The 14,980-nt window shown below is 38.7% G+C and overlaps 1 protein-coding gene across 6 annotated transcripts in view; it reads right to left on the reverse strand.

The window, feature by feature from the left end:
- The window catches only part of LOC122086484 (DAR GTPase 2, mitochondrial), a 55,189-nt gene that overhangs the window by 33,056 nt on the left and 7,153 nt on the right, over nucleotides 1–14,980 (reverse strand). For 3 of the 6 annotated variants that reach the window (XM_042655297.1, XM_042655296.1, XM_042655300.1), the window contains exon 3: nucleotides 314–385. The exons of the other annotated variants lie outside the window; for them this stretch is intronic. In XM_042655297.1, coding sequence (XP_042511231.1) covers nucleotides 314–385 — 72 coding nt within the window. The remainder of the gene's footprint in view (nucleotides 1–313; nucleotides 386–14,980) is intronic. 6 annotated transcript variants of the gene reach the window in all.

Here is a 14,980-nt window from a genome sequence, read left to right on the forward strand (position 1 = left end):
ATCTACATGCATCCATAACATCCATAGCATCAATACTGACCTCTGAGCCCATAGTACCAAAAAGAACCTCGGCCACACCATGCCTCAAGAGGCCCTCAAACCGTCAATGTTACAACCATCACCACACAACTATAATACTACGCATCCACAAAATCACGATCACATCAAAGTCAGTAAAATCATGCCACACGTGCATTATATATATTTTTATATAAAATAAACCCAAAACATGGTTTCCATCACATACACATGAGCATTCAAAACATAAAAGTAAATAGAAACACTCTGTAAAGTAAAATAATCACCCACTAACCTTGATACCCGAATCTGATGCCTTTTCGTTGAGTTCCTGTCCACGCGTATCTTTGCCGAGTATCTTAGGTGCCTAATTAAACAATTAATATTTTAGGTTAGTTTTAGTATTCACTGTCCAAGGATAACCCAACTTCCTAAAATCCTTTTAAATTCTCTTACCGGAATCCAAACCAACAGTCCGACAGAGGCACTGATTCCTGACCAGCATTTCTCCCAACAACTTACATACTTAACCAACTTGGCTCTCTATATAGGTCACTGACCTGATCCACACAATCTCGGGTTTCTGATTTGTCTAAACAGACCAAACCACATAGTACAGAGGTCATCAGACACCCATCGGAGGCAACTTCATAGACCTTAGCTGACTAGGCTGATTCCTAATGTAGTCTTCTTCCTCATTGTACTACTTTCTGTAAAGGGGTAGGGTCTTACACTCCATATGTACATTCCCTAACTATGGCAGAGTCCTCTAAGCCAATTTAGAGACAGGTTTAGGCTCTGAAATCTGTACCATGGTCCTCTTTACAGGGCTATGTTTCACTAAGTACATATCTATAGGCCCCCACCCTTATACAGCGTGTACCCAGACCCAACCAACAGCCACATAGGGTTCTAAAACTCAAATTGTCGGGTATGGCCTGGCCCAACCAGCTGGCCGATCGAGCATGCCAGAGCCCATTTTTCGCAGAATCCAATTCTGCCACTGCTACTGTTGTACACTGTAAGCCTAGAAATTGATTCCCTTTCTAGCCTAATTAGTCTGCCCTTGTATAGAGAGTCTTATATGCTTATGTGGGAAGCATACTGACCCACCTCTGGGAGTAGATTAGCTAATCTGGGTATCTACACATTCCAATTTCAGAAATTCCAGGATTTAGATGGAAATTTAGGTGTTTTGGCACAATTGAATCAATTCCCCCTCTTAAACACCAAATTAGAACTGTAATGATCAGTTTACAGTCACCAAAGTCCCATGTTATCTCCAGTTGAGCTCCATACTTGATTTTTCTGAAAAGAATTTCTGATCAACACCTTCAAAAATCAAATTTTAATCCAATTGAAATTCTGATTTTGTTCTACTGCAGAATTCAAGCCACAATCAACCTAATTCCCCCACCAATTTGCAGGAATTGACCTCGATTGCTAAAATCCCTCTGTTCTAGGATTTATAGAGATGGTTTCAAGCCAATTGGGTCTCAGAACCTTATTAAATTTTGGGGATTCTTCTACTGGGAAGCTGATTAGAGCACAGGAATCTAACTAAAGTCCTTATTGGACTGAAATCCCTAATCCTAATAATGAATTCAGATGAGCCAGTTTAAATTTTGCAATTGTACATGGCAGAATTTCATACCCATTGGCTGAACTGTTCAATAACAGTCCTAGGTGCAAAAGCTCTCTTCCTTTCTTTCTTCTTCCCTTCTCTCCTCCTTTCTTCTTCTTCTATTTTCCTTCTTCTTTTCTTTGCAGCTAACAGTAACTGTATGGCACAAATAAGGCATTAGGGCTGATAGAAAATATTTATAGGCCAGCCCAAATAAGACCTTAGGGGTGTTTGGCTGGACCCTATAACTTGATTTAAATTAATCTAAAACTTTAACATCTCATGGCCCCATGTAGGCCCCACTACCCACTAAGGTAAATGGTGGGTTAAAATCCTCAAATAGACCCCTACATATGGTGGGAGTGCAAGGAGCAATGCTGTAGAGAAGTGGGCCCCACAAAGAAAACCGAATTTTTCAGTATTCTACCAGCCAACCTGGCTGGCCAGTTGCCTTATATTTGGCCTTCCAGCTGACTAATCCTCTGTCTTACATTACCTAACATTTGGGGGGGCCATTCCCACAAATTTTAACTATTTTACCCCTCCTACTTGACTATTAAATCTGCCAATTTCTCCCTTCTACTGTTGTACATGTGTGATCCATAAGATAACAACCTATTTCCATGTGCCAGTTAGGTCCTGATACTAGGGAACAACTGCTTCAAAATGCAGGGTGTTACAATTTGAGGTCCATCTCGCCAAACATCTATTTCTGGCAAACGATGGTTTATATCTTTCATTAATTATTACACACAACGTGGATGTATATGATGCAACATAAGAGTGAGGTGTTCAATTGTTTTCAGCGCTTCCATAAGATGATTTAGACACAATTCAATGCTACTCTGAAAATTCTTCGAAGTGATAATGGAATAGAGTACATGGAGGGCCAGTTTCAGAAATACCTTGTTGATCATGGGATTATACATCAGACTAGCTACGTTGGTACTCCAACTCAGAATGAAGTGGCTGAACACAAGAACTGGCATTTACTAGACATTGTTCGCGCAATGATGTTTGCCAGACAGGTCCCATCTTTGTACAGGAGTGATGTCCTCACTGCTGCCTACTTGATCAACCACATGCCAACTTAAGTCCTTGATTCGCGGACTCCTATTAATGTTTTAAAAGGGGATTCATCTTTTTTGGTTCCTTCAAATATTTATGGGTGTGCTTGTTATGCTCGATATCATCACTCACCAAGGAAATTGGAACCTCATAGCATTAAGTGTATCTTTCTGGGTTATTCCCTTACACATAAAGTATACAAATGTCATCACCTTCAGGGGGAGTCAGGTATTAATAATGAAGAGGTGACTCCGGATCTGCCAAATCTACTTGCTCCACCAGTGTATTCACCATCTTTCTTTGAAGAGAGCGAAGGGATAGAGATTGATGTTCCAGTTCAGGGGAGACAGAGATCATTATTCCAGCTCAGGAGGAGATAGCTTATATCCAGCGTACTATTGGAGAATTTCAGAGGCAGATCAATAATTACACCCTTTAGGTGTATCGTAGGGGTCACACTAGAAACAAGCAACTTCAGACCACCATCACTACTACAACACCTTTGCACATCCCTTTGCTAGCTCTAGATCCAGAGCCTATTAGGCCTAACACGTCATCAGGTACAACTCCTTCTGACTAAACTATTGCTCTTAGGAAAGGTATTAGGACTTGTACCTAACACCCTATATCCCATGTTGTCTCCTATGATTCCCTTTCTCCCTCCTATCGTGCATTTGTGTCATCTCTTTTTTCTATTCGTGTTCCCTAGAATTGGTAGGAAGTGTTTGCAGATGGAAGAAATGGGAGCCTTAAAAAAGAATGATACATGGAAACTTGTCTCTTCCTCCTAAAAAGAGACCAATTGGGTGTAAATAGGTGTTTATGGTAAATGCAAAAATTGGATGGCTCAGTGGACAAGTACAAAACTAGGCTGTGGCTAAAGGGTTCACCAAGACATATGGAATCGACTATAAAGAGACAATTGCACCGGTTGCTAAGCTAACTCTTGTGGGAGTTTTACTCTCATGTGTTATTGAAAGGGATCTCCAACAACTTGACGTTAAGAATGCTTTCCTTTATGAAGAGCTCGATGAGAAAGTGTACATGGATATTCCACCAGGATTCTCTAGTAAGGGAATTCAGGGCAAAATCTAAAAAATTGAAGCGTGCTCTCTACGGGTAGAAACAATTACCTCGAGCATGGTTTTGGAAGGTTTCACAGAGCAACGATCTTTGTGGGGTACAGGCAAAGCAATGCTGGCCACACATTGTTCATAAAAAGGTCCGACGATAGTTACTATGCTTATTGTCGATGAGGATGACATTGTCGTAATAGAAAATGACAGTTTTGAGATTGGACATCCCAAAAGCTTTCTTGGTCAAGAATTTGAGATAAAAGATTTCGGAAAACTAAGGTACTTTCTTGGGGTTGAAGTTGCTCAGTCTTCTTAAGGCATCTTTCTTCTCCGAGGAAGTACATCCTTGATATGTTATCTGAAATTGGACTGTTGGGTTGTCATCCTTCTTATACTCCTGTGGAGGCTAATACTCGGCTCAAGAAAAAGGAGGGTGAACCAATGGACAAATGCCATTATCAACGGTTAGTTGGAAAGTTGATCTATCTCTCCCACACATAGGCTGATATTGTTGTGGCTGTTAGCTTGGTAATTCAGTTTATGCATAATCCCTACTCCTCTCACATGGATGCAGTCACACGTATCTTGAGGTATTGATGTCAACTCCAAGAAAAGGGATCCTTTTATCTCCTCATGATCATTTCAGAGTTGAAGCCTATACAGATGTTGATTGTGCTAGTTCACTTGACAGAAAGTTCATCTTAGGTTATTGTACCTTTATGGGTGGGAATCTTGTCACTTGACACAGCAAGAAGCAAAATGTGGTGGCTAGGTCCAGTGCTAAAGCAGATTTTTGTGCTATGGCATAGGGGATTTGTGAGTCCTTGTGGTTACGCACATTGTTAAATGATATTGGTTTACATGTTCGTCTTCCTATGATGTTCTGTTGTGATAAGAAGGTTGCTATCAGTATTGCTTATAATTTAGTACAACATAATTCTATCAAACATATGGAGACTGACAGACACTTCATCAAAGAAAAGTTGGATGCGGGTTTGATTTGTATTCCCTTTGTGAAGTCTGGTGATCAGTTAGCTAGTGTGTTCACTAAAGAGTTAGTCGGGAAGGTGTTTCACCCTTTTTTAGTCAAGTTGGGCATGTGTGATATCTATGCTCCAACTTGAGGGGGAGTGTCAGAATATGTGAAGTGTCGCAGGGGTATAATGGTCCTTTCCCCCCTCCATCAACCCTATTTAGTGTGGTTTTCTAGATGGAGAGGTACACTTGTAATTTTTATGTTCTTTACTTATTATAAATAAAGGGCTTATGTGATCAATTAGATATTCAAGCATTCTCCCAATGGTGATTTACATCAACCTCCCCTGGCGTTTGCCCATATTACATCATCCCCCCTAAAAATCCATTTCTTACATTTAAACCCACCCAAACTAACACCGTGAGAGAGGTGTTAGTTTTGAAATAGAAAAGATGATTTTACCCTTCTTCGTTTTGGGTTTAACTTCGGAAGATACCATCATCCAGAATGAGTTCGACGAAAATCGAAAAGCACCAGCTAGGTTGATATAATATCGGGAAACATATTAAAAATTTGAAATACGTGGAACAATCCTACAAAAACCTAAAATCAAGCTCAAACTCTTCAGACACCTCTAATAAACCATAAAAGCAGATCAAGTGATGAATTGAAACAGAATTTCTGTTTGAAATGTTACCCCTTCAAACTGATCTGAGAATTGAGGCATGAACCTCAATAGCAAGAGCAAAACAAAACCCTAACACCCTCTTCCAAGCGAAGAAAAGCCCCCAGTAGGAAAAAAAAATTCAGCTTATGTTGTAAATTGATACATGCTTAATCCAAGACCCGTCTGACTCTCTCTTTCTCTCTCTCCTTGTGAAGAATCTATGTTTGGTTGGAATTCATATGTAGTCATGCATTAATTGCTTCTTCAACAAAATTTGGTGGAGAATCTGGAGATTAGTTCAGTCTTACCATTTTAAGTTCTTTGTTTCTTTGGGTAAAAGAAATTTCACTTTGCCTACTTGAGATTCTTGTTTTCTTTATTTCTCAGCAAGAAGAATCTGATGTTAGACTACCTGGAGGCATGGTTTAAAGTATCTCCGATACCGATATGATACCCTCTAATACGTATCTTAAATTTATCCGACCGATACGACACATGAAATTTTTTAAATCCTTTCGTATCGATATATATCCTACGATACATACCGATATGCATCAATACACCACTGATACACATCGATACAATACGATATGCACCGATACAACTCTATGGAAAATATAAAATCGAGGTGAAATATACATTTCAGTATGTATCGATACGTATCGGTAAGTATCAATCAATACGTAACGGTGAGTATCGGTATGTACCGATACAGTGCGCTACAATCATATAATGGCCAAGATGAGTAATTTTTCAAAAAAACACGATTTTTTGAAGGGTTTTTGTTCCAAAGTTGCTGCCAGCCATATTTCTCTCTAACTAAAGTGGAAATCAAGGTTGGGAATAAGGATTTTACATTTATTGGACAACTATAAACCTTGAATTCTAAGTGCGATATCCTCAATTTAGTGTTTATGCATAATACATATTATTAATAGCCTTTTTTAACATATTCTTTATGCAAAAGTGTTTAAAAAAATATTTCCTATCCATTTATGTGTGTATCTTTAGCATATCTCTGATACGATACGATTTTGGTTGACCGATACGGTGACCAATACCGATACTTTAATCCTTTCCTGGAGGTAACAGTCAATTATTGACACTTGGACTGGGGCTCTTGGTGATAGCAGTGGCTGCAGCTTATGTGACTCAGCTTGCCAAAGTAAGCCCCATTGTCAAACAGATCCAAACGCTCCAACAAGAGGCAAAAAAACATTAGAATTTTAAAACAAACGACCCCTTGAATCAACCTAATGGAATATAATCTAAGCCTCCAAACCAAAAAGTCTAAAAATCCAATAATCTACCTCAAGAATCCCCAAATTGACACAGAAATCATCCAGAACTCATGATTCTGAAGAGTGCCCTAATTTGTAAACATGAACAGCCTATTTGTAACGAAATCAGAATTGAACCTACCGATCACCCTAATGTAGACTAGGATAGGGGTCTAACCAAGTCTCAGCTTCAGGATCGTTTAATCTAAGAACAACCATAACCAACCCAACAATATAACAGAAAATCAAAATAATATAAGATAGTCTAGCAGGCTATCGACTTCAATATGGCAGTACTAATGAGGTCAAACCAGCAGCAACCTTTTAGAACTAAAACAGGGACTGAAAGTAGTTCAATTGGATTCACAAACAACTGTAATCCATGAACCAAAGTCTAACACAACAGCAAGAGTCAAACCAATCCAATCGATCTCAGTTTCAGAAATTCTGTAACTGAATAAACAGCAGGGAATATAGGACTGAAATCATCAACTAATGAAGTCAAATCAGTGAGGAATAGTATCAGCAACCAATTAGCAACACCCAACAGAAATCGATTCGCAAATCTGGGCAAAAATTAGGATCGGCCAGAATAGGGAGAAATCCCATAACTGGATGAGCCACAAATTAAGGTAGAGTTCCCCTCTATATGATCTTAACACTCGATAAAAAACAGAGAGCCATCGGATGGCTAGATCTTCAGAACAGTATAGAGGCAGCAGGAGAGAAACTTGAGATTTCCAGAACAAGAAATCAAAAGCAGTTCAGATCCCTTACCTGGTTTGAAGAACCTTGCAATTAACTTTGAAAAAAAAGGAATAATAGTTAAAGAGACCTCTTGGACTTCATGCCGCAAAGAGTCAATTGGATCAAACACCAATTCCTTCAGTCTTGATCAAACACAAGACAACTCTTCATGAAGAAGACAATAGCAACAGCCATTATTTTTTTATCAAAATCATTCTAGGCTTTTAGGAGCCTCCTCTTCTTTATTTATAATGTTAATGGGGGAGGGAATTACAAAATAGAAGGTTCCTCAAAAAGGAAACCAAATATTCTCCTAATACAATAGTTACTAAAAACTAAAATTAGAAACTAACTGAAATTAGAAACTAGTTGAAAAAGGAAACTAACTACTAATGACTTAACTCAATTAATAACTTGACTCCTAAAGAAACAAATACAACTCAAATCAAGCCCAACTAAAAAGGAAACTAATGAAAATGGAAACTAACTAGTAATCCCGTATTCAATCTTAGAGCCCCCCTTTTAGACCCATAAAAGTGGTCTATTACACTCAAAACACCTGGGATCGAAGGCCTAACATGTATGGAACCCAACCCTAGGCTTATTCATAATAAAACAAGCCTATTTTGGTAATTAATCTGCATCACACCCATTTACGATCGCAATTAAAAAATTCAAGATTATCGAAACTTAGCAGAAACGATTGGTTTTTGATTGTCGTTAAACCCAAAACGAAGAAGTGGGAAGAAGAACAAGAAGGGTAAAATCGTCTTTTCTATTTCAAAAACTAACACCTCTCTCACTGTGTTAGTTTGGGTGGGTTTAAATGTAATAAACGGATTTTTAGGGGAGATGATGTAACTTGGGCAAACGCCAAGGGAGGTTGATGTAAATCACCCTTCTCCCAATTCATGCTATTAACACTATGTGTAGCAAAGAGAGGAGGATGTTAAGATGGATGTGCAGAAAAACTAGGGGGTAAAAGGTAAGGAATGAACATATTAGAGCTGATTTGGAAGTTTCCCAGATCAATGAAAAGCTCTAAGAGAGTCGTTTGAGGTAATTTGACCATGTTCAACGGAGACCCTGAGGATGCCCCAAGTATAGAGGAGTGATCTGATCCCGAGTAAAAGAGCTAAAAGAGCCAGGGGCTGGCCTAAAATGACCATAGAAGATGTTTTGAGTAATATTTGATTCAGATAGAATCAGACAAGGTGGCTTAGGAAATTCCTGATTCTGGTTCCTCAGAATCTGAAGAGATCTCTCTTAATCTCGACTGAGACTCGCCCCTAGGGAGGCTTAAGGGAACCTATCACCCAATCTCTTTTGGAATGAAATGCATAGTCTAGGTCTTGTCCCAAGTATGACCTCAAATAGAGCTGACTGGAGGACAAGATCCATGTAGCCGATAGCTAAGATTTTCCTGACTAATGTTGGGCTTATTTCCTTTTACTTTCATTTCTCCTTTATCTTTTCCCAGGATGCACGTAGCCGACCCCATTAAGTTGGGATAAGGTTGAGTTTCTTGTTGTTATTGTTATGAGTACTTCCAGTAAATTGTACCTATATAAAGTCTATTTGTAACTTTTGTTTCTTAGGAAATTCTTTAAAGAGAGAGGTGCGAGGACGAGTGGCTATAACCCTCTTCGCCATTGATAGTGAAGCAAAATCTCATCTCATCATGGATGTAGGAAATCATAACGAACAACGTAAATCTTTGTATTGCATTGTGTTATTGTTTGTTTAGGCAATCTTTTCGAACCAAGTAAATCTTTGTGTTGCATTGTATGATTGTTTGTTTGCAATTTCCATTCTTTTCTACATCATTTTTTGTTTTGTGTCTACCATAAAGACACTTGAATCCAAGTAGTCAAATCAATCAATAAATCTTTATCCACACTGCTAGGGTTCACTTTCCACCATTAGGCATATAAGCACAAACTGATGAATTTTCAGGAATAAAATAGTCAAATACTGCCAACTACATATGCCTCCCTTCAGTCTACTATATAAGATTTTGAAATATTTTGATTATGCAGTATGAATTGAGATATGAAACTTTATCAGGCATAGAAGCTATCATTTACTATATTGTCCCATTCACATTTTAAAGTTATATCATCTTGTACAACAGTGTGTGACACCATTTTGTCTTTTTCTTGTACCACTTTATTTTATTTATTCATAATTCGTTATTTTCTTTTTGAAGTGAAGATGTGAATTGGACCGCAATGGTCAAAAAATAAAAAAAGATGATGTACAATGTATTTTGGACTCCCAAGGAAGGATCTCTTTAGATAAATATCCTCAGTTTAATTCCATTGAGCAGAGGAAATTAATCATCCCCTGTCAACAAAAGCAGAGCTTTGTTCACTGTTTGTTCTGATTATGTAAAATTGAGTAAATATATCCATTTTTGCTAGCAAGAGCTATAGTCTTTTACCTCTAACCATTACGACAGGACATGCATGATTTTAATGAAAGGAAGGAAGCCAATCGGCTCCAACTTGTGGGTGGGACATGGGTATGATAAACAACAGAACTGAAGCTTTTTACTGATCTCAAGCTTTTACAACGAAGGATATCACCACCAGGCCCAGGAAGCAACAAGGGTCCCCGCTTTGGTCTACGACCACCCTGAGTGGAATGTCTTCTTGCCTGCCCTCTCACCTGAAACTTTTCCTTACGTACTTCTCTATAATAAGAGTGTGTTGTTGATAAGACCTAGCTTGTGCCGTAATGGATTGTGAGCTTCTAAGCAAGAACGGATATAGCCAGACGTTAACCAGCCAGGCGGGACACTATTGACCCTCGAATGCTTGGTATTTTGGGCACTGCTTTCTTGATCTACTATCACACTAGAAGTGACTCTATCAATTATGTTAAGCCTCCGAGAAGTCTGGCTTCACTAATGGGATTCTAGGTTCTGAAACAACAAACTACAAAATCCACCCACAGGCCACAAGGTAGAACTGCAAGGTACTTAGGGCAGAACCAGAATTGGACGTAGTGTCATCTGAAAATACAGTAGATGGGGTTGAAATCAAGATTAAAAAAAAAACCTTTAGGACAGCTGAACAACACCTCAAAGTGTAGCTGAAATCTAATGGTTAGATTAAAAATTATTGACACAGATCTGAAATTAGCACATAGGATCAAAATTAGAACTTGCTGACTCCTACAGTTCTAACAGTGGATGAGGCTCAACTTCTGGTCAAATGAAGGGTACTAACAGTGGATGAAACTCCTCAAATGTCAAAAGGATCTGCTGGACAGATTGAATAATAATAGGGGAAAACAGTCACTGCAATAGAACTCCAAAATAGCTAGCCGTACTGCCGTAGGGTGTTGGAACTCTGAGATTGGGCTTCAATCAACCTTAGTTGTAACAAGAATTAAGTTCTCAAATAGATCAGCAACACAGCTTCAGAAGTAAGGCTCGGACAGATTCAGAATAGAGTAATAGGGATCAAGGGGTTAAGTGGAAGAAGAAAGAAAGAAAGGGGATATGACCAAGGATTCCTACCTTAGGTTTCAGTCAGCATCTCACCAACCAGAAAAAAGGCATCTCACCCAGTTGTACTGCATCTCAGAAGTTGCAGGCCATAGCCAAACATCAAGCTTCATTCAATAAATTGTTAGTGGCTTGAAGCCTTACACTTGCATATATGAATGTAGCCTACTTCTAGAAAATAGAAACAAACTAAAATAGAAACTAACTAATAAGAACCTTCCCATTGTAGAGAGAGAGAGAGAGAGAGAGAGAGAGTGATGCAGATTAATCACCAAAATAGGTTTATTTTATTAGGAATAAGCCTAGGGTTGGGTTCCATATATGTTGGGCCTTTGATCCCATGTGTTTTGATTGTATTGGGCTACTTTTATGGGTTCAAAAGAGGGGCTCTAAGATTGAGTACGGGATTGGTAGTGTTTCCCTTTTAGGTTGGCTTGATGGGGTTTACTAAGTTTCTAATTTCAGCATTATTTTTTTTCCAAATTCAGTACTTAGTTAGCTTCTAATTTCAGTACATGTAATTCCTAGTTTCTATTTCCAGTTTTAGTAACTAGAAGAGTTTCTATTTTCTTTAGTTTCCTATTTCAGTTTTTGGAAACTAGAGTTAGTATCTATTTTCTTGTAACCCCATCATTGTTATAAATAAAGGAGAGGGCTCCCATTAAGCCCCACGATTTGATGAATGAAAAAAATCTATGTTGTTGTTGCTCTTCTAAGTTTTCTTTGTGTGTGATCAAAGTGGTGGTCTTGTGTTTGATCAAGGCTGAAGGAATTGCGGTTTGATCCAATTGACTTTTTGCGGCGTGAAGTCCAAGAGGTCTCTTCAACTATTCTATGTATCTTCCTCAATTTCTCTAAAGTATTCAAAGTGATTTAAAGGCTATACTACTGCTACACAGATCAGGTATTTAGCTTTCAATTTCTGCCCAGAAATTCTTCTAAAAGTCTCAATTGGTTACTTGATCTCTGTACTACCTGCAGCCTTCAGATTAGGCTGAAACTTTGACTGAGTCTTCCTTCCTATTAGTGTGAAACTCAATCCAAACCTTGGCTAGATCTGAGCTTTCAATTGCAAGTTATTAAAAATCACCGTATTTTTGTCCTGTAGTGATTTTACCAGGACAGAATCTGGTTCGAAACAGTCCTATTCTGTTTTCTGTTAGGTCTAATATTGATTTGGGTCTGTTATCATCCAAATACTACTGCTGATTCATTCCTATTTGGTCACTGCTGATCTGTTCTAAGTATTATTGGATATTTTGACCTAATACGTTCTGTTTTCTGAGATCGATAGATACATCTGGTTGTTCCTGATTTTTGTGGATGTTTGCTCACAATTTATGATCTGTTATGACCCTATTCCTATATCTGATTTAGTCTTTTAACCTGGGTTATTCTTTCCAGTTTCTGGATTCGAAACTCTGAGTTACAGATCTGTTTTTTTTTCCCTTTATTCTGATCTGTGGTATTGTTGTCCTACATTGGTTATTATGGTTGTTCTTTGGTTTGAAAGTTCCTACAGTTTGGGTCTAGTTTGACTTGTCAAATCTAGTCCTACATTAAGTGGTAACAGAGCATGGCTGAGAACAACACCCCCACCCTAGCTTCTCTTATGGAGATGTTACAGAATATGAGGACTGAGATGAAGGCTGAATAGCAAGCCTTGCGGACTGAGTTGAAGGCTAAACTGAATACAAGGTTGTTGACTATATAGACCCCACCACAACAACCTACCAGTGATTCACATACAACACCCAAAGTGGAAGCCCTATTGAATGTAGCTGCTCAGCTGGCTAACAAGAGAGTACACCCTAATCTAAGAGCACCACAGAGGGTTCCTGTAGTGAAACCTACTTTTGAAGAACACATAAGGAGTTACTTTGAACTGAACGTCCCACATATCAGAGGTACTCTAGAGATTCACAGAAGGTTAAACTTGATCTGAAGGAGTTTGACGGTAGACATGACCCCCAATTGCTTTATGATTGGATAGCTGCATTGGATAACTACTTTGACTACTATAACCTATCTGAGGAACGGAAAATTAAACTAGCTCATGGTAAGCTAGTTGAGGCTGCTCGTGATTGGTGGAGAACCTATGAGCGTGAAGTGGAAGACTGTGGTAGAGAACCTACTACATGGGAGGAGATGAAGCAAGAACCGTCTGACAAGTACTTGCCACGTAACTTTGAGGCTCGCATACATGACCACCTAAACTCTCTTCTTCAGGGGAATATGACTGTGGTAGAGTATATGAACAAATTTGATGCACTTTATTCTCGCATAGACATTAGGGAGAATGAGAGGCAATTACTTTCTCGGTTGTATACAATGAGAGATTGCTTTGACAAGGCTCTTCGAGCAAAGGAACTTATAGCACAGCCAAGTAGAAGGTTTGGTTACCAAGCTGGGGAGGTCAAAAAAAATTTCCAACCACTAAACCTAACACTTTAGCACCCCCAAGAGCCACAGCTCCTCTATGGGAAATGAAGATACCTCTATTTAAACCAAAAGAACCCAAAGTCAAGGTTACAAAAGAAGAGATAGTACTTGAAGTTTCAAAAACAGAAGGTCGAGAGTTAAAAGATTCCACTAAAGAGTTCTATATTGAAGAGATCAGAGTAGACAATATTAAATCCGTGGACGATGATGTAGTGGTTGAGATCACTCCACAACAAGTCTTTAAGATTCATGATGAGAAGGAAGAGTTTGTTCCAATCCTTGATGAGAAGGTTATCAACGTTGGTGACTCTATTCATACAACATTCACAGTTGGTATCGATTCAGAGGTCGAACATACAGAGTTTGTTATGCCACCATGATTCTTCAAAGAGAATGCTCCACGCCTTAAAGACTACATTCCACAAGTTCACAAGCAACCAGAATTTTGTTTGAGAATGGTTAAAGCTGCTACTCACATGTTGTTTCCCCCTTGTCACTGCAAAATTCGAGGGCGAATTTTTTTAAGATGGGGAGAGTTGACACAGATTAGTCACCAAAATAGGCTTATTTTATTAGGAATAAGCCTAGGGTTGTGTTCCATACATGTCGGGCTTTTGATCCCATGTGTTTTGATTGTATTAGGCCACTTTTATGAGTTCAAAAGAGGGACTCTAAGATTGAGTACGGGATTGCTAGTTAGTTTCCCTTTTAGGCATAATTTTTAAGGTGCTGGTAAGGCGACTAGGCGATGATGCGGTCCATGGGTTATGGAAAGTGAATATGGCGACCGCCTTATACGCTAAGGCGCTATAAGGTGCAAAAGGCGACACCTTATGACGCTTTACGACTGAGGCGGTCGCCTTATGTGTTCACTTTTTTTAAAGTACAATTTAAAATTGCTTTGATGAAGAATCCAAATTACATTTTCTCATTGGCAGGTGTATAAGTTTTGATGCACATGTGATGCATTGGACCAAAATTTTTTTTTAAAAAAAACATATTTTAAACTTGCTTTATGAAGATTCCAAATTATATTATCTCATTGGCAGGTGTATAAGTTTTGATGCAAATGTGATGCATTGGATCGCTTTTTTTTTTTAAAACACATTATTAAATTACTTGATGAAGATTCCAAATTACATTTTCCCACTGGGAGGTGTATAAGGTCTGATGCACATGTGATGCATTGGATCAATTTTTTTTTTTAAACAAATTTTAAAATTGCTTGATGAAGATTCCAAATTACATTTTCTCATTGGTAGGTGTATATGTTTTGATGCACAGGTGATGCATTGGATGAAAAACCATATAACTTAACCCTTACCATAAAAAAAAAAGAAAATAAAACCAAAATCATTAAATCGCCCTCTCTCATTCTCTCAGTCTATGCTCTAAATCGCAAAACCCCAAACTTCCGACGGTGAGCCTCCTCCTTCGATTCTTCTCCGACGACTTCTCCTTCTCCTCCGACAGCCTTCGGCGACATCCGGCGACCTCCGGCAAAGTGCTCTCATTCTCTCTCAGTCTCCGCTCCAAATCGTAAAACCCCAAACTAACCGACGGTGAGC

Source organism: Macadamia integrifolia, chromosome 8, assembly GCF_013358625.1.
Source record: "Macadamia integrifolia cultivar HAES 741 chromosome 8, SCU_Mint_v3, whole genome shotgun sequence".
Lineage (NCBI taxonomy): Eukaryota > Viridiplantae > Streptophyta > Magnoliopsida > Proteales > Proteaceae > Macadamia > Macadamia integrifolia.